At 39.0% G+C, this 22634-nt stretch overlaps 3 protein-coding genes across 5 annotated transcripts; 2 read left to right on the plus strand and 1 right to left on the minus strand.

The window, feature by feature from the left end:
• Positions 1 to 2139: 2139 nt before the first annotated feature.
• gnl3l (guanine nucleotide binding protein-like 3 (nucleolar)-like) lies at positions 2140 to 7821 on the plus strand. Of its 2 annotated transcripts, XM_034121755.1 has the most exons (15): positions 2140 to 2267; positions 2360 to 2403; positions 3794 to 3889; positions 3990 to 4106; positions 4212 to 4295; positions 4631 to 4766; positions 4851 to 4954; positions 5078 to 5222; positions 5421 to 5508; positions 5698 to 5875; positions 5964 to 6106; positions 6192 to 6328; positions 7050 to 7204; positions 7316 to 7487; positions 7728 to 7821. In XM_034121755.1, the coding sequence occupies exons 1-15, from the start codon at positions 2255 to 2257 to the stop codon at positions 7793 to 7795; spliced, it is 1680 nt and encodes a 559-aa protein (XP_033977646.1). In that variant the 5' UTR covers positions 2140 to 2254; the 3' UTR covers positions 7796 to 7821. The 2 variants fall into 2 exon arrangements, with proteins under 2 accessions (XP_033977646.1, XP_033977645.1); XM_034121754.1 differs by lacking the exon at positions 2140 to 2267 and having other exon boundaries at positions 2344 to 2403.
• Positions 7822 to 8336: 515 nt separating this feature from the next.
• tfe3b (transcription factor binding to IGHM enhancer 3b) lies at positions 8337 to 18816 on the plus strand. 2 transcript variants are annotated; one of them, XM_034122016.1, is made up of 9 exons: positions 8337 to 8496; positions 9579 to 9805; positions 10514 to 10738; positions 11248 to 11343; positions 13341 to 13449; positions 13556 to 13612; positions 13810 to 13885; positions 14944 to 15109; positions 16787 to 18816. In XM_034122016.1, the coding sequence occupies exons 2-9, from the start codon at positions 9614 to 9616 to the stop codon at positions 17228 to 17230; spliced, it is 1365 nt and encodes a 454-aa protein (XP_033977907.1). In that variant the 5' UTR covers positions 8337 to 8496; positions 9579 to 9613; the 3' UTR covers positions 17231 to 18816. The 2 variants fall into 2 exon arrangements, with proteins under 2 accessions (XP_033977907.1, XP_033977908.1); XM_034122017.1 differs by having other exon boundaries at positions 13562 to 13612.
• A 31-nt stretch (positions 18817 to 18847) lies between these two features.
• si:dkey-245f22.3 (uncharacterized protein LOC492819 homolog) lies at positions 18848 to 21079 on the minus strand. The gene is made up of 3 exons (XM_034121492.1): positions 20950 to 21079; positions 20000 to 20194; positions 18848 to 19134 (listed from the first exon to the last, which is right to left on the minus strand). The coding sequence occupies exons 1-3, from the start codon at positions 21077 to 21079 to the stop codon at positions 18848 to 18850; spliced, it is 612 nt and encodes a 203-aa protein (XP_033977383.1).
• Positions 21080 to 22634: the final 1555 nt, after the last annotated feature.

Genomic DNA, 22634 nt, shown 5'->3' on the forward strand with positions numbered 1-22634 from the left:
ATAATATGTCCTCTTTAACATCATGGGAATGTGCTGCTTGGAGGCATAACATACAAATATGAAAATTAACATAATAAGGCCCCTTTAATATAAATCAGTAACATCAGGGATATATATATATATATATATATATATCTAAAAAAAAACAAAGCATTATACATTACATGTTACTTGTTAGACGCTTTTATCCAAAGCGACTTACATACATTCAGTATTGTGGGCAATCCCCACAGGAGCAATTTGGGGTGAAGTGTCTTGCCCAGGGACACAACGACATGCTGACTGCAGTGGCGCACTAAGTTCAGCGCACTTTTCCACTGAGCCACAGCCTCTCCATATTATTATTATTATAGGGCTCCTTTTAATGGCTCTATGGTCAAAAATGACAATCCAGAGGGTATAAAAATAGCCAGCATTAAGCCTACAGGTGCAGACACATGTCATGATAACCGAGCCTAAAATCTATGAGCCAGTCTCAGATCTGATACCTGATGTCAGTGCTGTAAAGTAACTAAGTACATTTCCTCAACTACTGTACTTAAGTAACATTTTGAGAGACTTGTATTCTTCTTAACTATTTCAGTGTGTTGCTACTTTTGTACTTCTACCCTGCAGATTTTGATTGCAGGGTAGGAACACTTAAATAAGACTTTAGTCACACCTGGAGTTACATTCTCAAGCTACCCTGCAGTATACAAATTAATTAAACTAGCTGCACCTTTACCATCTTTGACAACACATTAATGCATCAACAATTATAATCAAGACATAACATATATATTATTCAGAAATGTGCTAATTTGCACAATGAGTACTTCAACTTTTGGTATTTTGATGCTAGTACTTTATACTTTTACTTGAGTAACATTTTGAATGAAGGACTTTTAAAGGTCCCCTATTATAGTGTTTTTCATCAATATATTATAGTTCTCAGATATATACAAAACATGTCTCTGAAGTGTTTGGCTCCAAACACCAAACAGATCATTGCAGCATCCAATAAACCCCTCTGTTTCAGCCCCGGTTACCTTGGTTGGTAATAGGCTAATGGTTACACAAGCCAAAAAATCGTTTTGACATCATATAGTGACCAAAATCTGATCAGCTCATTTTCAGACAGGTTTTTATATAAATGGATCAGGACAAAAAGTGAGAGAATATTTTTTCCTGAAACTTTCAGAGTCTCTTTACACAGAGGGGACACATGTTTATGTATAAAAGACATGACAAAGTTTAACCCTCCTAATGTCTTCGTTTCCCCCCCCTTACTTTGGTGTTCGCGGTCAAATTTGACCGGTCCTGTTTTAACTGCTATTACATTAACACAAAAAACATTAATCATCACCAAATTTCATTTAACACCCTTTCAAACTGTAAATATTGTATCAGACTACTGGTATACATGAAAAACTGCAGTAAATATACAAAGAATAGACACTGAACATGTATTGCGTGTGCCAGGTGTGATCCATGTGGGGGATGGGCACATAAGGGCGGGAAATGTGTCAAATTGCTCTGTGTGTGTGTGTGGTGTGTGTGTGCCAGGTCAGGTGTGATTCACATGGGGGGGATTGGGCACATAAGTGCGGGGAACACATATAGTGTGTGTGTGTGTGTGTGTGTGTGTGTGTGTGTGTGTGTGTGTGTGTGTGTGTGTGTGTGTGTGTGTGTGTGTGTGTGTGTGTGTGTGTGTGTGTGTGTGTGTGTGTGTGTGTGTGTGTGTGTGTGTGTGTGTGTGTGTGTGTGTGTGTGTGTGTGTGTTTTATCCATAGACTGTATATATAAGGGTTTTATCTGATCCGGATGGTTACTAATTCCTTTTCTTTATGGCGGTCATTTTTGACCGGGAACACCATGGGTGTTACAAAGTTGACTAAATCATCCAAAATTCAATGAAAGTGGTAATCAACAATTGTATATGTTCAAATGTCTACTGTGAAGGATATCATAAAGCCTTAATGCAATCGAATGTAAAACAAAAAAGTTATGATTGATGAAAGTAGTAAATCGGTCAGATTTGACCCGAAGACAACAGGAGGGTTAATGTAACAGAGTATTCCTACACTCAGGTACTTCTACTTTACTTCAGTACAAGATCTGAGTTTTCCCTGCCAATTGTTCTACGCAGTTTGGGAACCATGGTATTTTATTTTGACATGCATGCAGCCGGATGTTGTCTGGGTGACGTCATTGTTTGTGCGACGCTGCTGCCTCTTCCCTTACACGTGAAGTCAGTGAAGTCGTTGGTGAAATCATGGCTAAAACTAGTACGTATTTCATTAAACTTGACTCCATGTGTTCACTCGCTTATTATTTTAATATTTGTATAGTTTTAACTGTATTATGTCATTACTTGCAGAACAAAGAAAGAACAAGCGTCTTGACTTCATGGGGAAATTTAAGGTAAGCGTGTCCGGGCTAATGGCTAACCTGATGGAGTCAAAACATGCTCTGTGCTTTAGTCTTAAGTCTTTACTTTCAAGAAGAAACATAATAATGTCCTAGCTAACCTCATTGCCATACTCGGGTTTGATTTAGCATTCAGATGCTTCAGTGTCACTGCATATAATTAATAAAACAGAAGTACTCAGATCTTGTACTTAAATAAAAGTATAAGTACCAGAGTGTAGGAATACTCTGTTACAAGTAAAAGTCCTGTATTAAACATTTTACTCAAGAAAAAGTTCTCAAGGTTCAAGGTTCTAGGCTTTTATTGGTCATACGTACATAGCTACAGTGTAATTATGACGATGGAAATCTTAGGTCACAGGCTCCTCCAACAGTGCAACACAATAAAACAGAACAAATAGTGCAAGTAAATGGTAAATACAAAAGGAATAGCATAAAAATATACTTAAAAGTACCAAAAGTAAAACTACTGTTTATGCAGATTGGCCCACTTCACAATAATATATATGATATGTTTTGATTATAATTATTGATGCATTATATGTGTTTATCAAAGCTGGTAAAGGTGCAGCTAGTTTTAATAAATGTGTATACTGCAGGGTAGTTTGACAGGTTACTCCAGGTGTTACTAGTCTTATTTATGTGTTGATTATATTTCACTTCATTAAACAAAATCTGCAAAGTAACTTAAGGTACTAAATAAATGTAGGGGAGTAAAAGTACACAATTTGCCTCTGAATTGTAGTGGCGGAGAAGTACAAAATAGCGAAAAACTTGAAATACTCAAGTAGAGTACAAGTCGCTCAAAATTGTACTTGAGTAAATGTACTTAGTTACTTCACACCTCTGACTGTCAATAGGAACAGCTTCTTGTTTCAGTGTCAAGTGCACTTAAATGCCTCCAATGAGCTTGAACACACAGTTGTATCAAATATATTCTTAATATATATAGGGTTAGCACTATTGGAATTGTAACACCTAGAACCACTGTAGACTGTAGAGGGCCAAAGAAAGTGCTTCCCAAAATATTTAAAGCCTAATTACCCATGTTGATGGAGTTCAATGATGATGAAGATTAACTGCAAAAACAATACATTTCTGTTGTTTGGTTAGGTATGTGGTTGAGTAAAATTAACACAAGTTGTATTTGCTGAAAATGAAAACTGGCAAAATAACAAAAAGTATGTAGTGGGTTTTAAACATGAATTAATGCACATAACACAAGTACATATGTATTATTACACACATTACATTTTGGATTTATAAACCATAAGCTCAGCTTTGTTTGTTGGCTTGTGACCATCCATCTTTATCTTGATAATTCCAGAGTTTCCAAATAAAATAAACGGATCATTTTACACTTGTCTTGTTTTCCTGCCTGCAGAACAAAGATGGAGGAAACGATGCTTCAGGGCGCCCAAAGAGCTCAGATCAGCACGTCAAAGAGCAGAGAAAACAAGAAGAAGTCCGAAAGCAAAGGGTGAACACTGGAAATCTTTACCTGTACTGTTTTTCAGGTTACATTGCTGATATTTTAAATAAATGTAACGACTCTCTTAATTTGTTAATTCCCTTCTTAGCTTCAAGAACTCCAGGACAGACAGAAAGTCTCTAGAGAACAAGAGCAAATGAAGAGGAGGAATTTGCAAAGCTTTCAGAGCGACATCCTACAGCGGCAGAGAGAGTTTGAGCAGAAGGTAAATGTCTATTGTCTAATGACTATTTAGTGGAATGCAATTATAATACCTGCATAGTGCGCGAATTGCCACTAGTGATTTCTGTTTTCTGCTCTGTCTTCACAGGAGTCGGATATGCAGAGTTTGGAGAAAAATGTAAATTTTGAAAACGAGAATTCAAGAAAGACATATTACAGAGAATTTAAAAAGGTATGTTGTTGTTCAATACATGTGTCAACTGACATATATCTGATGAAAATTACATTTTAGAGACGTAAACGTAGAATTTTTACTTTGCACCTTGAGAAATGTCCTTCTTGTAATAGCTGTCGAAAGTCAAATGTTATTCAAATAAACACTAAAGTAAATCAATCAATTGATTTGCCCACACATGTTGAATGTGCACAAACACACACACGCATATATACATTGGATGGTATAGATGTCCTGTCTTATAAATCATGCTGTTCAGATGTGAGAGATACAGAACTGAGAACATGCTGAAATAGATTTTTGAACATGAATTTTTTTTATATAAAATGAAGGTGGTGGAGGCCTCGGATGTGATTTTGGAGGTTTTGGACGCACGTGACCCGCTGGGCTGCAGATGTCCTCAGGTGGAGCAGGCCGTCATTCAGAGCGGAACAAACAAGAAGATAGTTTTGGTGCTTAATAAAATTGGTAAGTTGTTGGTAAGGGATTGTATTTTTATTTATTGTGTCAAATACTCAATGCTTGACTTATTTGCCTTTGCTTTGATTAAAGATTTGGTGTCAAAGGAAATCGTGGAGAAGTGGATTAAATATCTTCGTAACGAGTTCCCCACGTTAGCCTTCAAAGCATCTACTCAGCAACAAAACAAGAACTTGGTATGGAGTTTAATATCTATATGTTTGCTATACGAATATGCTGATGAAATTCATATTATAAAATCCATGGAATAACATAATTCCACATAAACACTCTTTCCCTCTGTTTCTTGCCATGGACAGAAACGCAGTACCGTTCCAGTGACCCAAGCCACCCCCGAGCTCCTCAGTACCAGTGCTTGCATTGGAGCAGACTGCCTGATGAAGCTACTCGCCAACTACTGTCGCAACCTGGACATAAAGACAGCCATCACCGTAGGTGTTGTAGGTAAGCAGCCCCATGAAACCATGTTCTTTGAGGACAGATTATGCAACATTTCAGGATCATATTTTTGTTCTGTGCCTCTACTGTGACATGTTTACATGCTTTAATGCAGTGGACTTTTGGATTGTAGCCTTTGCAGACCATTTTCATGCACAAAAGCCTTGTCGTAATTGAAATAATTTTGCCATTCCTGTTTTGTAGGTTTTCCTAACGTGGGAAAGAGTAGTTTGATCAACAGTTTGAAACGGGCACGAGCGTGTAACGTTGGAGCCACTCCTGGTGTCACCAAGTAAGTACATGATGAGCTTTTCCCTAGAGCTAATATTTAATCAGAACTTTATCGAATTTCTGGATGCAGTAATTTAATTTTCATTTATTTTCTGATACTACATATCACAATTGCAATATCCATGAAAAATAATCGCAATTAGATATTTTTCCCAAATCATTCAGCATTAATGGGTTTGATGTATTTCAGGTGCCTTCAACAGGTGCATCTGGACAAACACATTAAGCTCCTCGATTGCCCTGGCATTGTCATGGCAACATCAACATCTGATGCCGCAATGATTCTTCGCAACTGTGTGAAAATCGAACAGCTGGTTGACCCCATTTCACCCGTTGAAGCCATCCTGCGACGGTGCAACAAGGCAGAGGTGAGTCACATAGCAGCCTTCTTGTTTGTTGCTCGACTGTGTCTCTTGCAATTAACGCAATTAACGTCTTTTTCCCCGGATGTGCCAGATCCTTAAGCACTACGGAGTTCCCAACTTTCGCACGGCTCTTGAGTTTTTAGCCATGCTTGCTCGACGTCAAGGCAAACTAAGAAAGGGAGGACTGCCCGACACTGACAAAGCAGCAAAGAGTGTGTTGATGGACTGGACAGGGTGAGCAAAAAAAAATAATCTGAATTTCGAGGTTTGACTATCAGTTATTGGCACTTTATTAAATCCAGCTTGTTGTGTTATCTAGGGGAAGGATCAGCTACTTCACGCACCCTCCAGAGACACACACTCTCCCCACACACGTCAGCGCTGCGATTGTTACCGAGATGGGTAAAGCCTTTGACTTGGATGAGCTGGAAAAAGGAAATCAGGAGGTTCTTGCAGGTAAATGTTACTTCTAGTTAGGGACGAGATGACACAGGATTACATTGTTGAACTGACACTAAAATAACAACAGAACTAAGAACTGAATTTCCCCTCGAGGATTAATGAAGTTGATCTTAAACTTGAATGAGACACTTTTCTGGAATATTCTTACAAGAGTAAAGCTGTCTAGCTCACCTATTATGGTAAACTAAATGGAGCCTTATCCAAAATAAATACACTAATTATCATGTAAGGAAGCACAGACTTGCATAATGTTGACATTTTTATTATAATCCTTTACTTATGCAGAGGGAGCTTATGATTTTTGATGACTTTATTAAGGATTGTTTGATTGCTTTTCACTGACAAGATGATGCATGAATATATTGATTTCAATAAAGTGTTTTAATGCCATTTTAAGAGTGTTAAGCATATTATGACTATAATCGGGATACATTTTGCAACGTGACATTTTCATCGTCCCATGTCTAAATCTATTGGAATGTAGAAACCCCAGAATCAACAGTACTGGCTGTCGGCAATTGCGTCTACTTTCTTTGGTAAAAAGTAGTTCTGCAGGCAGGTATCTCAAAACGATAGTACATATACCTGAATAAATCGGCAACAGTTTGGTTAGATTGGACTAAGAGAGTGCACAGAAATGTTGGCTTCCATTTTTAAACACCCTAAAAAAGGAAGTATTTGTTCAAAGTTGGATATGCTCTTTGCTGTCTTTCAGAGTCATCTTGTCCTGATGTCAAAATGGGATTTTGCATGGAAACCACCGGAATGACAGAAGGGGGCCAGGGTGAACTGCCTTCTGACCTGGGAATGTGGGAAGAGCCCGAATTCAAAGAAAAAACTGAATCCATGGAGGATGGCAAGGACACAGAGGTGTGAACAATGCAGTTCTTACAACTCAAGTTAACTTCAGTAAAGTATGTTTTGCACTTTATACATCTATAAACTGACTTTTAACTTCACTTTCCTTTCTGCTCAAAATAGTTTGGACCTATGACAGTGGAGATCAAATCTCCTAGGTCAAAGACTCCGTTACCTGGGGATGCAGCAGACAAGGCTCCAGATCTGAAGGATATTGTGGGTGTACATCCTCTACAGCAGGGTCAGGCACTCCGGGCTGCTGGCAAGAAAAGGAAAAAGCAACAGAAAAGAGCAGGTTTGTATTAATATTGGTCTCAGTCTTATAATGTATGTCTTTTTGTTTGTGCTAGAAAAACTGGATATATCTGTTCTTTATCCAAGTGTAATTGTAAACTAGCCTTTGAAGTGATTTCATTTAAACAAATGTGCAAAAAGTAGGAAAATAAGTTTAAGTGGCTAATCCTCTATAAGCAGGTATGTTGTGTGTAATGTGTAATCATGCTAAATGTAATATGTGTTCTGTTTATCTCCACAGACAAAATTTCTGTTAAACTCTCAGACACCTTGACAGCCGCAATGGATTTCTCCTTTTCAGATGACTGATTAAAACAAAAGATTTAAAGAATACATATTTGTGTTTTGTCGTTTTTTTTATGTCTTGAAGTATTATATGAACAGGATTGATGGAGATGCAAAACTTACCCTTGATCCTTTCTTTATTTAATAAGAAGTCTATGGTTCGGTTATGGTATTGTTTCACTAGGTAAATGATAATAATGATCAGCCACAGTTACTTCAACCATTGAAATTGTTTTGCTTTGGTACACCAGTAGTGCATGTTGACACTTTCATATTGAGGAGCTATTTGGAAGTTGCACTTAAGGTCACTTAACTTTCATTATTTTAATTGTTACAATTGTTTGCATTTTTAACGACACAACTTTATCTTATGTCAAAACGGGTATATCTGCTCTACTTTAGATAACATAAACATCACATTAAAGACTTGACGTTCTTTATTTTTTTCTATCCCAGTTACTGTCGTTTACACTTTAATAGTATGACTTCTTTTAACCCGGGGTATGCCTGCACTACATGGGGTATTTTGAAAGTGTTAACTTCACATCAGTCAACTTCCGGGTAACCTGCGTGGTGCGATGACCTCAGCCCGTCGGCCCAAGATAAACAACACTGGTATCGAGGCTAACGACTGTCGAAGAGCTTGTGTTCACCAACTTTCGAAATGGCAAAGAAACCTTTGGACTTCGGATCTTTTTGATTCATTTGACACATCTGTTGCCACAGTAAGTTTATTATTTCCTCTAAAATAAACTAGGTAGCATTAGCTTTTTGGGAAACTAACGGATGCTAGTTAGCTTAGCTAGAAAGCAACTTCCTATTTTTACTTTGACGTGACGCTGCTGTTAAACGACTGCTTTCAACATAAATAGCTAGCATTCTTCCGATATTTACAGTTAGCAACTGGTCGGTAACGCAAGCTAAACCACTGTAAAGAGTCCGTGATGTAAATACTAACATTAGCTAGCTTTAGCATTTGTTGTTGTGGGCCCGTTAGCAGCACTGAGCTGTCAAACTGTCATGACGCAAGATTAGAGCTCACCAAGAATAGAGATTGCGAAAACGCCTACCATTAGGAAAGCTAACCATTAAGTGTTTATTTCTTCTCTAAATGGCTCGAGAATCTACCCAAACATTCATTAACATGGCATGGAATAATGCGCCTTTTTACAGTTTGTTGACAGTGTGGTTCTTTAGAGACAGGACCGCAGCTTGCGGACATAACGGCTCTGACAACTTATTTCCACTTATTAGATAACCGACACACAGAGATGGGAGAAGTACTCAGATCTTATACTTAAGTAGAAGTGCCAGGTTTTAGGAATACTCTGTTACAAATAAAAGTCCTGCAATCAAAATGTTACTTAAGTAAAAGTACAAAAGTTAATACATTCAGTTAAAGTAGGCTACCAAAAGTGAAAGTACTCATCATGCAGAATGCATTTCAGAAAAATATGTAGGCCTATCATGTTTTTATTTCAATTATTGATGCATTAATGTAAAACATCAGCAGTAGGTTTTACAAGCTGGTGTGGAGAAATATTATTTGATTGTGCAGGTTGCAAAACATTGAACAAAAGTGTTGATTTGTCCAGATTATATCATACACCTTTTAATTGCTACATATTTTTCTAAATGATAAGAAAATACAACTTTTCCATTAGATATTAACATACAGATAGGCCTACCAATAGTGAAACTAACATCTGGATGCTTCATCACTAGAAAACGTAGTTCTAATAATAATATAGTAGTAGGACAAACTTTTTAAAATATCTATAATCCTCTCCTTTTCTTTGTTTTACAGCTCCATCCCTAGATCTGGGTTAGCTCTCCTTAACCATGTCTTCACGCGTGTTGCTCCGGCAGCAGCTGATGCGAGAACAGGCCCAGGAGCAGGAGAGACGCGAGGCCCAGCAGCAGGCCTCCGTCTCCCAGCTCCGGGCCTCTGACTCCACTCCAGCCATCTCCGTCACTCTGCCCCCAAATGCTCCCCGCCCGCCTCCGGCACAGGTGCCCGTGGAGTTGCTGAAAGTAAGTGTTTGTATTTTTTAAATAATATCTTTATTACATAGAATACAACAGCTCAAGTATGGACGTAGGTGAGAGTAAGAAGTAAAAAACACTGGATAATATAAGGATCCTCATCCTTTGCCATTTCCCACCTGAGAAAGAAAGGCAATGACCAAAAGAAAATTTGATTATAATTATTATTATATAATCCAAGTAAGGGACCCATACTTAATGGAAAGTATCCACTGAAGAATGAGGCATACATAAGATGTATTCATTGGGAACAAACACCATTTCATCCAAAATCAGAAAAAATAAATAATCTGCCGGCAAAGTGAATAAATTAAATATCCTCCTGTGATTGATATTTGTAATATGACCTTCTGGAAGACCAAGAAGGAGGCACATAGGGTTTACCTATATTGGAACACCAAAAATAACACACAGTTCTTACAAAATACCAGACCAGTAGCTTTGTAGCTTTACACATGAGCAGAACCAGTGAATAAGATCGCCAGAGTTACATTTACTGCAGAGCAGTATTATTGTCCATTTTGTTTTTGAGAGCAGGTTTTATATGTGTGCGATGTAAGATTCTCAACTGAGTAGATTTAGTTCGGTTGCAGATATTTTCCCAGCATAGACACTTGTGTGTATTTGTATCACTTCTGTTCTTTATTTAAAAAAACATTGAGAACATAAGCCCCTAACTCCTCTTTAACTGATCAGGTGCAGACCCACTTGGAGAACCCCACCAAGTACCATATCCAGCAGGCTGTGAGGCAGCAGGTGAAGCAGTACCTCTCCACCACTCTGGGCAACAACGCGATCACTCAGACCCTGGGGGTGTCCCCTGTGCATCAGTCCAGCTCGGCCCCTGAAGCCGCTCATACAGCCAGCAGTGTCCCCAACAGCCCTATGGCTCTGCTCAACATCGGCTCCAACAAGGAGGAAGTATGGGAAATTCCTGCTTTGATAACAGTGGTTTAACTTGTTGTGTGCTGCTTTCGGTTTGCTGCTGAAGCAGATTGCACAACCCTGTCAACAGCTGCCTTTCTGCAGACTTACAGTGTGAATTTGGAGAAGTTAAATGTCTAACCTTCTGCTCACTTCTAGCTAAATGTCTAACCTTCTGGTCACTTCTAGCTAATTACTTTTTGTTTGCTCTGCAATGATGTGTCTGAAGGTCCCACTGCGCTGATGCATGCTATTTGTCCTCGTACCCCTGTTGGCCTGTTGTCACAATAAGATGTTAAATACTGCACTTACAGTTTAACCATGCACTCTTCTTGCACATGCTCCCCTCTTTGAAATCAGGCCACTTTAGTTCAAATGTTTTGTGTGCTTACCCTGTACGCTTTAGATTACAAAGCTCACGATATGTACATACATGTTGATTGCTATGATACATTTAACCCTTTCTGACTTGACCACTGGTGTTTTCTCTTATCTGCTTCATCTAGATTGACGATGTGATCGACGACATCATTAGTCTTGAATCCAGTTTTAATGACGACATCATTTCGCTGATTGACTTAGGACTTCAGCTACCTAGCACGGTATGGAGATCAATGTATTTATTTGAACACTAAAACTTCCTTTGTTAAAGTTTTCTCTAGAGTTTCTTTAGGTGGTGTTCAGTGGCAGGATAACACAGGATTTCAGGGTTAACCCACACACCTTTTTGTACCCAAAGTGTTTTTTCTGTGAATGGACAGTGGAATTCAGAAGTCGTAGAAGCAAATATATACTTTTGGCACTTGGTTACTATTCGTCACAAAAGTGCTGCCTGGGCGGGGTAAATACATCAGAGGACACAAGACAGGGAGAAGTGAAACCAAGAGGATTGCACTCATAAAAAAGTTCCTGCATGGTTAACAAGTCGTTTGTCAGATAGAAAGAGAGCTTGACAACATTTTGCCGGAAAACAAAATATGAGGATTATGGTGATGCTGGTGGAAGAAAAGAAAAGAAAGCACACTGAGGTAATACTTTCTTGTGATTTTGTGAAGGTGTTGTCACCCAACTTAGATATGTAAGAATGTAATATAAATATTTGGATTTTGGGCTTAATCGTAAAATGGCATCTGTTGATCAAATTTAGGATTTTCTTTCAACACATTTGCTCTGTGTAACATGTAATAACATTGATCTGATACGATAGAAACTAACTTGTAGTTGATTATAACTCTTATGCAAGGATGGGGAACACTTTACATTTGCTTTTAGGTTTCTGGTAATCAGCAGTAGTTGAATGTAACTGGCTGGCAGAGACCTCACCATAGCTCCATAGTTTCTCTTTTATTTATTTTTATTTTACAGTTATATTTAATTTAATATTCCATTGTTGCACACTAAATGTAAATAATATCCTACTTTTATATTTAGTTTGCTGTAATTGAGGCCTTAAATAGTGTTTTATTTGTCAGATAGTTTACATATTTGTATCTTCACGGTCAACTTTTATATTTTCACTCTTATCTTCTATTTTGAGATGTTTATATTGTATAATTGTTTATTTCATACTCCTTTTTTTATTTATAATGATGCGCAATACTTTGTTAAACATGCTGCTGCAACGAAAACATTTCGCAGTTTGGGATTAATAAAGTACATTTAATCTTAATTTATGATATTAACTAAGTACATTTCCTTAAGTACTTTGCTTAAAGGTGGGGTAGGTAATTCACTTCAGAAACACTTTTTGTTATATTCCATGGAATGCTCTTAACATCCCGATAGCAATGAATAAATGAAATGCTTTGACAATAAATACATAAAAAAATGTCATCTGTGGAAGCCGTGGTACTGTAAAAAGCACGACCAATCATCTGAGCCGGCCCGGCTAAAATAACTGGATGGCCTACCTGCCTGTCAGCCTTCCATCTGTGCACAAACTTATCTCGTGCCCTCATTGGTCATGTGCGCGTCCGTGTGTGTTGGAGGAGGGGCTCTGTAAGGAAGTCTGAAGGAAAGGGCAGAGTTTTTCCGGTTGTGTATTTTCAAATTCTAGCGCACTCGAGCTGGTTTCTCCATTCTTACCTACCCTACCTTTAAGTATGTTTTTGGTACTTTATATATCTACTCCACTACAATTTGAAAGCAGGCATTGTAATTTGACATGCTCTACATTTGTTCAACTACATAAATTACGACCTAATCCTGGTCGATATTATAAACACAAAAAGACAACCAGCTGAGGAATTATGATGTACTGTTGTGGATTAGGACACTGTCAAATACAGTATAGAGTTAATCGAAGGTAGTTCCAACTTCAACAGCTTAACACATGAATGGCTCACTTTTCATAGTCCAACAAATGTATGTATTTCATTTAAAAATGGGCCTTCTGAATAATAAATACTTTTAATTTGGGTTTTTTAGGTACATTTAATGCAAATATTTCTGTATTTTAACTTTGACTTGTAATAAAGTATTTTTTACAGAAAGGTATTACCTCTGTTACTTCAGAGGTAAAATATCTGAGTCCCTCTTCCACATTTAGTGACTATTTTTACTATATATATATTTGAACACTTTTTTATTTTCCCTGCAGCTCCCAGGGAATCTTCTGGATGTTTACCACAGTCCTGGAATGGCAGCAACTCTCACTGCCAGCAACTCCTGCCCCGCTGACCTTCCACAAATTAAAAGGGAAATTAATGGTACAGTACCCAGCTTTTATAAACCTGTGTCTTGACTTCACTATAAATGTTTAGGATGACTTGTTCATATTTCATTGTGTAGCTCATAATGAATTTGTCTTTTAAGAATCAGACGTCAAAGCGGTAATGAAAGAAAGGCAGAAAAAAGACAACCACAACCTCAGTAAGTCCAGATCTATTTCAACCATTTTGAGCACTTTTGATGCAGTAAGCAAAGGTGACATGCAGTGCCGTGCAGATTTAAACTCAAGAATACCCCAGTCCATGTGATATGTATCTGCATAGTGCTAACTGATAGTTAAAGGTTATTTTAGGTGTGTTTCTTTCCCTCTCTGACTTGTTCTTCTTGCTTGTCTACAGTCGAGAGGAGGCGGAGATTCAACATCAACGACCGTATAAAGGAGCTGGGCACGCTGATACCCAAGTCAAGTGACTCGTAAGCACAGTTTGATTTTCTTCAGGATAGGAATTTTGCGGAAATATATGAAATTATTATTTTTAAAATTGAGACCCTGACATAAAAAAAACAATGGCCGTAGCTTCTGTGATGTTAAAGGTCCCATGTCATGCTTTTCTGGTTATTACCCGTCCCCTTGTGTGTTATGAAGGTTTTTATGCATGTAAACGGTCTGCAGAGTCAAAAACAATTTACATTGTTCAATGTTCCAAACTCACATTGGTTTCTCATACAGCATCTCTCTATAGTATGTGTTTCACTCTCTGTCCTAAACGGCTTGTTGGAGCTCCTGCACCCCCCTCCCTATGAGCCCACTGTGCTCTGATTGGTCAGCTCGCCCACTCTGTTCTGATGAGTCCACCACCGTTACAGCGGAACATCAGTGATTATGTGTTACAATGGCGTTAGCAACCAGAAAATGACACCAGTAATGACAAACAGATGAGAATGCTGCGTGGGGTCTGGGTGCTGTGTTGGCGGGACGTTGCGCGGCTCGCTGCTGTGAGGAGCGGACAGTGTGAGCTGGCTTACTGGTGTGGTTTCCTGGTTGCTGCGTGGGAAGGGGGGACTGCTGAGGGGGCTGCAGCATCCCCCCCCAAACGTGGCGCACCTACAGTGTAAGCGCGCCACAGTTTCGCCGCTGTGGGGCTCCACTAGCACCCCCCCCCCCCCCCTCCATTTGGGTATGGTTACGTCACCATACCCAGGAAAAAAAAATGGAAAAAGAGGAATCTCCAACGAGGCGTTCTGGGGCAGCATAGACAGGTCTTTTCTGTGTTAGAGTTTTACTCGCTACAGGGTGTACTTTGAGGGTTTTTGACTCTGCAGACCGTTTACATGCATACAAAGCTACATAACACACAAGGGGACGGGTAATAACCGGAAAAGCATGACATGGGACCTTTAAAAAAATGTCTAGTGGCCACGCCCACTTGGTTTGTACACTCTAAGCTCCCTGCAACTGTTGTGTAGTAAAAATCTCCTTTGCTCTTCCTTGTGTTTCCTTTCCCTCCTGCCTCTACAATATATGTTTACTGATATCACAATGATGTCAGCGAAATGCGCTGGAATAAAGGCACCATCCTGAAAGCCTCCGTCGACTACATCAGGAAGTTGCAGAAGGAGCAGCAGAGAGCCAAGGATATCGATATGCGTCAGAAAAAGCTTGAGCTTGCAAACCACAGTCTAATGTTACGCATCCAGGTCAGTGTTTGTTTGTCAGCTGTGTTAGAGGGAGGCGTATCCAAGACTTGAAAAACAACAGCTGCTCCACTCGGTGTTGTAGTTAAATCTGGCCACAGTGATAAGTGAGTCCAATAAACTGCTTGTTGCAAGTGCTCAAACACAGACCTATGTGATAAAGAAATGTCTGCAGAATACAGAGATCCAAACATATTAAGCTGTTCCTGTTTTCAGGAGCAGGAATCATATACTTTTTTATAGATAGGTCTGCAAGTCACACTGTCTCCTGTTTTCTGAAATGTTCCTGGCCATGCCTTATGTGGGAGGAGATGTCATTTAATCCAATTTATGGAAAGTTGTTGGTGGTAATGCACCATAAAGTGTGACGATGTTGATTATTGTAGCAGATTATTCACACTAAAATGTCTTAATTTTCAGTCAATTCAGGATATTAAGTGGTGAAGTGATGACGTATTACTGTAGGCTGACCCAGAAGTTAGCATGCAAAGGCTAAAAGAAAGGAAATGTTACTTGTGGAAAATAACTCTTTGACCAACACACAAATATCTTACTTATATGTTTTCTTCAGCAGGATAATCTTCACATATTTACACCACTTCTGATACTTTCTAAAGCGTTAATGCAGTGTCTAGAAGTCAAAAGTTATCGTTAGGCTATAAAACAACGAAATGACGGTTGCATAACTTCATGGCTCCCCATGGACATCATGACAGCAGAAGGTCAACCAATCTTTCGTCCCACCTGGATCGCTTGTACCTTGGCCAGTAAATACAAAAAAAAGTGAAAATGTGCCTATTGGAAACAGGCACTTACTTCCGACCCATGGGACCTTATTTCAGAAAAATGATGTGTTGAAGTCAATGGGGAGAGAAAGATTATCTTTCGATCCCGTTTGAATTGTGCCACGAATTACACATATGATGTTTGTCAATCTTAAAAAATCATGCATGTCAAAAAAGTCAGTTTGTCGTAAAACTGTTGAAATATAAGACTATGAAAAATACGCAACTAGAAAGACTACAAATCCCAGAATCCCGGTCCCGCATGCTGGCTCTTAGGAACCGACTAACTCCCCTTGTGTGTATGTACAGCTCTCAACATGCCCAGACTTGGAGTGATTTTCACCTCTTTTAATACTTTTCGCCTCATTCTGAAAGAAAGAAGTGAAATGTGCCAACGTGAAGGCCGTCTTGGTGTGTGGTGCGAGACGGGAGATGTAGTTCATTGAGCAGTTTCACACCAAAAAAAGTGTTACTTCACAGTTTTACGACACATTTTAATTTTTTTGACTTGCAAAATTATCTTTTAAATTGACAAACATCATATGTGTAATTCGTGGCACAATTCAAACGGGATCGAAAGATAATCTTTCTCTCGCCATTGACTTCAATGCATACTTTTTCCGAAATAAGGTCCCATGGAGCTCAACAGGAAGGGGAGGGACTTCTCCTCTCTATCTAGCGGATATACAGGACCTGCACTGTTGTTCTGAGTTAGTATCTTTATGGTTTATTGCACTCATTGTTCGGCTTTGGATTGAAACGCTTCAGCTAAATGAAATGTAACGTAATGGAAATGGAAATGGTAAAATGCTAACTCATTTCCTCATTTTAGAACTCTTTCCTGCACCACTCTTTTGCATCTGCATGTAAAAATCCCACCGTCTTTCTTTCCCAGGAGCTGGAGATGCAGGCGCGGCTGAGCGGCCTGGGCGGGCTGAGCCCCGACCCCCCCCTGCTCCAGCAGCAGCAGCAGCAGCAGCAGCAGCAGCAGCAGCTCCCTCAGAGCGGCCAGCTTCCCAGCGCCGGTGGACTCTCCTCCCAGAGCCTCCTGGGCCTCGTCGGACAGCCCCTCCCGGCCTCCTTCCTGTCCCCCCCCTCCTCAGACTCTCCCGTGGGGGTCACCCTCAGCAGCCCCCTGGACCTGGGCAGCCTGAGCTTCGCCGAGCTGGACGACGCCTCGGCCTCGGAGTTCTACCCCGACGTGAGCTTGGGAGACATTCTCATGGACGACGGGTGCACCCTGGATCGGGGGGGGGAGTCTTTCTTCTCCCCTCTGTCACCCTGTGCCTCGAAAACAAGCAGTCGCAGGAGCAGCCTGGAGATGGACGAGGACTTATGATGAGCTCTTTGATTGGCAGAGACAGTCTGTAGGGACGAGAAGGCTGGGACGTCTATCCCAAAATAACACAAGTCTGTTTATAGGACTGAAACAATAAGATCAAAACTAACAAACATTGGACAAAGTACGTTATTCCTAATTTCGCCATACAGACCTTATTATTATGATTATTGTTCCTGTGTGGAGCTGTTCAGATGATTATGTCTGGGTTTTTAAATGCAATCTTATTAAGAAATGTAATATTGTATAATAGGGGCAAGCGATAACACATTCTATAAATAGATTTTACTTCAGAGATATAAGAGGGATTTTAAAGTTTGCTTGAATTTATTATATGCTCATACTTAGGGAAGAAAGCTGTGAGGTTTATTTTTTAACAAACAAATTATATTTCGTTTTTTTTTTTTTAAATGACTGGAATCAGGGTTTGTTTATAGCAGCTGCTCCATGTTGGTTTGTCTCACCAGCAGCTACAGAAGGGATCTATGTAAAGTGAATTGGCACATCGTGAAATATTTACCGCATATTGTATATAAGAATATTTTATTTTGAGCAGTTTTATTGCACCTTATTTGAAGGCAGTCTATGCATTTTATGAGAGCTTTTGTCTGTTTTTATTACTATCACACACGGTGGACGGATACGGCCCAGGGTTGCATGTATTTGTAATAACATTTAAAAGCAATGGAAAATCACTCGCTGCTGCAGCTAGCTAGCCAAAGCAGGACTTCTTCCAGAGTAGCTATTACAAATCAGCGTTTTTTATTTTTGAATATATTCACGCAGTCAATGGAAATGCAAGACAGAATGAGAACAATTTCATCTTTTACAACTGTACTGTAGTTCATTACACTTTTATACCTTAATATAAGTCGCCTCTTCTGACTAATATCTGTGTTGTCAGTCGTTGTTTGTCACTGGGTGATTTGACTGGTTCTACAAAGATTATGGCTTCTGTTTTATTTCGTTTTTTGGACGATCAACAGTGATGCATCTAATAGTTTATTATCGCTCATTGTAGTTTGAATTCAGAGGGCTTTGACTTTCTTTTAAACCAACCACTAGCCTCACGTCTGTAACGATAAGGTATAACCGTTAGTCGTGTGAAACCTGCAATGCAATTATTACTCAATAAAATAGCCACAACGTTTAGAAAGGCATTTTAATTTGTCAGATGCTTTACGCGACCTTGTGTACAGTAAATGAATGTGAGTTTAAAAATTTCGTTTTTTTAAAACACTGACAGACTGATTTTTATTTTCCTCCGACACAACCTCCAAGTTATTGACTTGCATACATTTTAAACTACTCAGCAGCCAAATATATTCTAACTATTTGGTGGTTAGATTGATTGATTCTGAGCTCTGCTACATGGCTAAGTGCTTCAAAACTGCGTTGTCCCTAGTCCCATAAGATGAGAGATTTTACCGCTCATACTTAACCCCCTCCTCCATATATTAACCATGTCCTACCTTGACATTTATCTGAGTGCTAACATTGACTGTTAACCATGAACTGGTAGCATTTGTGTCCCTACAAGTTGGCTTTCGGAAAAGATTTTAACAAATAAATGATTCCTATGTATATTTCCTGTGTGTCTGTGGTTATTGGCTGCGTTTAGTGGTAAAGCATTTGGGAGATCTCCATGGCGAGGTCCAGGCACTCGGTGGCCTGGAGGCAGATGTCGTAGGTGGGACAGTCGCACAGGAAGCAGCGAACACCCAGACACCCGCAGAGGTCACCGCTCCGGGTGACGTCCAGGAGGGGCTGCAGGGTGCTGGGCTCGCAGCCGCAGAGGCACGAGCACAGAGACCAAATGCAGCCGTTACAGCCTCTCATCACCGCCAGGAAACAGTCCAGAGGGTGACAGAACAGGCAGGACAGAAGGATTGCAGCACAAAGGTCTCGGGGAAAGAGGAAAAGAGAGACAAGGATGCTTCAATTTGAGAAAAAAACATTTAGTGGGTCCTATGAAGCTCATTTTCAGGTTTGTATTTGTAGTTTGTGTCTCTACTGGGACATGTCTCCATGCTTTAATGTTCAAAAAGCTCTTTATTTTCTCATACTGCCTGTGCTGCAGCACCTCTTTTCACCCTCTGTCTGAAACCAGAGCCCAGTCTGCTCTGATTGGTTAGCTGGCCGGCTCTGTTGTGATTGATCAACCGCTTAAAAGTGTCCCACCCCTTAGCCTATCACGTACAATGTGTCGGAGCGCTACCCAATAGAAGCACACGTGTTATGAGGTGATAGGTCACTATGTTCCAGGAGTTCAATGGAGGCGTTTCAGACAGGGGGAGAGTGTGTGAACTTTGGGATTTTAGCCTTTGCAGACCCTTTACATGCACAACAACTTTATATAACACACTACAGGAAAGGTAAAAACCCCTCAAAGCACAATAGGGCCCCTATAAGGTTTCTAAAATATACATTGTAAAGCCAAATTATTTTGAATTTAGCCACAAACCATTACAAGGTGGTACAACACAACATAAAATGGGACACAATTAGCCCTGAAGTGGGGGCTGGACAATAAACATGCTTGGCATTTTATGGGTGTTTTCTTTATCTGTATATCAGACTACCTTGTAATTCAAAATGTTGGAGGGGATCCTAAAAAAAAACGTTTGTGTCTATTTATTCAATATCAGTATACTTATTTGTGTGTGTGAGCTGGTAGTGTCATCTCATCAAACTGTCACATTATATTCATATATATGTAACTGTCATACACTGTTTATCTGTTACCATTACTAAAGAGTGTGTCCTTACCGTCAGCATCGGGCTCGGTGTGGACCGTGGTGGTGGTTTTGAGGCTGTCTTGACTCCGGCTGATGGAAGTGAACGTCTGACTCATTTCCTGCACAGTGCAGGCCTCCATGGAGGAGGGCCGCGGCGGCTCCACAGAGCTGCAGGGGAACACATCTACGCTCTCGCCTCCTTTTGGGTTTTTATGCAAGGTGGTATCTGCACCGGACATAAAAATTAAACAAATCTTCATCAAAACTGCATAAAAAAAGATAGCGATTAACAAAAGAGTTCAGAGATGAAGGTACCTATTACTGTTGGGAAAACATTCATAGGGATGTCAGTTAAAGATAAGTCTTCGGAGGAGATCTGCTCTGAAAAAATGGTGACTTCAGTCAAAGACGCTGTGAGAAAAGAACATTTCATTTTTACCAAAGAGTCAAACAGTGGTGGAAAATAAATGTAGTGTACCTAAGTATTTTAAGGTATAGGCTACTTGTTTTTGACTTGAGTACTTTGATTTTCTGATACTTTATACTTCTACTCCATAACAATTCAGAGGTAGTTACTGACATTTTGAACATTTATCTGAAAGCTTGAGTAACTTACTTTGCATTAATGAGACTTTAATACTTCAAGAAAATTCACAAGTGACAAAGCAATCTTTATAGTAATGAGTTTAGCTTCACCGTCACTAGCTGCAAAAAACACCTTAAACCTTCAATAATAACACAAATATATGATACACAGAATGCAATGGGCCATTCTGCAGAACGACTGATATTACTTTTTGTACTTTGAATATATTTTATGCTTAAATGTTTGTTCTTTTGCTTAAGTAACATTTTCAAATCAGGATTTTACTTGTGACATTTATGCAGTATTGCGTCACTGTGGTATTTTCTAGACTATCCTAATTGAATGATAACTCATTTGATTTAAAATCATACAAAACCCTGTTTTTGTGAATTTACCTGCAATGGAGTCGTCAGGTAAAATGGGACGCTCAGAAGCATCGGTCGGTGAGTCACAGATGTTTGGTTTGACTTCATTTACATCTTCCATCTTTCCATTCAGAGCTAGACAATCCAGTTTTCCATCCATCCTGCTTCAAGCTCGGTAAATGAAAGACAACAAATCAGGACCGTTTAATCTGAGACAAACTATAAAATAAAACAGTTATATATATATATTTTTTATTCTTATTTTACTCATATCTTTTCATTTATATATATATATATGATAATTGTGTCTGTTCATTGTTAATATTCATTTTTTAAATGCATCGGCCTGCCTTTTTTATGTCTGTGAATGAAACATAAGAAATCATAACCTTAAACCTTTACTACTTACTTACTTCCTTATTTATAATTCACTTAATATTATGAAATTAAACCGCATCATTCTCTACCGCAGAGTCAGATGTGTAGTTGAGGTTTCATAGCTGTTAGTGATGAGTGGACATCTCAGAAATGGCAGAGAAGTTAATCTATTATTAATCAGCATTTTCAAAACATTTACAATGATGAGAGGCAGCACAGGGATATTCTGACAGCTATATGAGAATGTGAGACCTTGATTTTACTTTTCATCAATTATTAATGTCTTCAAGTAATACTTACTTCCTGTGGCATCTTGACAGAGGTTTTTTTATTTGCAGAAAAAACAGAAAACACCTCGAGGCAACTATCTCAAATATTGTATCATAATGACTATTTCTTTCTTTCTTGTACTTATTATCTATTAGGTATACAGTAATCATTTGTAGGTGATACCGAGGATGTAAATATGGTATAATGTAGTATCGTGTTAAAGTGAATGAGTCAAGTTAAAATGATTTAAATTCAATGAACTATAATTCAGTTTATTAGATCGAAGGAATAGATAAAAGCCGTCAAATTAACAGATTTGTCTGATATGATTCATTGCTGTCATGTACTGGAATCCAACGCCTACAGTGGTTATCCCTCACTATTGCTATCTGTATGGAGAATATTGTAAAATACAAATTGTACTCACTTCTCATGACATTTTGTAGAAGTATGCGATCCACTATTTAGCGTTTATCATAGACGCATCCCTCAGTGAAATCTCAGCATTGGAGGTTTAACTGCAACATACAGCCTCTCTCTCTCTCTCTCTCCCTCTCTCTCTTTATCTGTGTGTGTGTATTTTTTTTTGTGAATGTGTGTGTGTGTGTGTGTGTGTGTGTGTGTGTGTGTGTGTGTGTGTGTGTGTGTGTGTGTGTGTGTGTGTGTGTGTGTGTGTGTGTGTGTGCGTGTGTGTGTGTGTGTGTGTGTATGTGTGTGTGTGTGTGTGTGAAATAACAGAAACATGAATGGTTTTAATGTTTTTGCTTTTTAAGGCACCTGTATTTCTCCTCCTGTACATACATAACTTTTTAGATATAATGTGCAATATTACTTTTAATATCATATATTTTAAATAGTTTATGTGAATTATATATTGTTCTATTTATATTTTTGACCAATCTCTGGCACAAGACTTCCCTAAAACAATAATACATTTATATCTAATAGGAACTAACGTACACATATAGTAGCATGATTATCAATAAACTAGTATCATCCTATATTCCTCATATTTAAACTGTATTCTATATATTCCCCCTGCAGCATTATTGTGACGACAATAATAG

The sequence above is a fragment of the Trematomus bernacchii genome, unplaced genomic scaffold (genome assembly GCF_902827165.1).
Source record: "Trematomus bernacchii unplaced genomic scaffold, fTreBer1.1, whole genome shotgun sequence".
Classification (NCBI taxonomy): domain Eukaryota; kingdom Metazoa; phylum Chordata; class Actinopteri; order Perciformes; family Nototheniidae; genus Trematomus; species Trematomus bernacchii.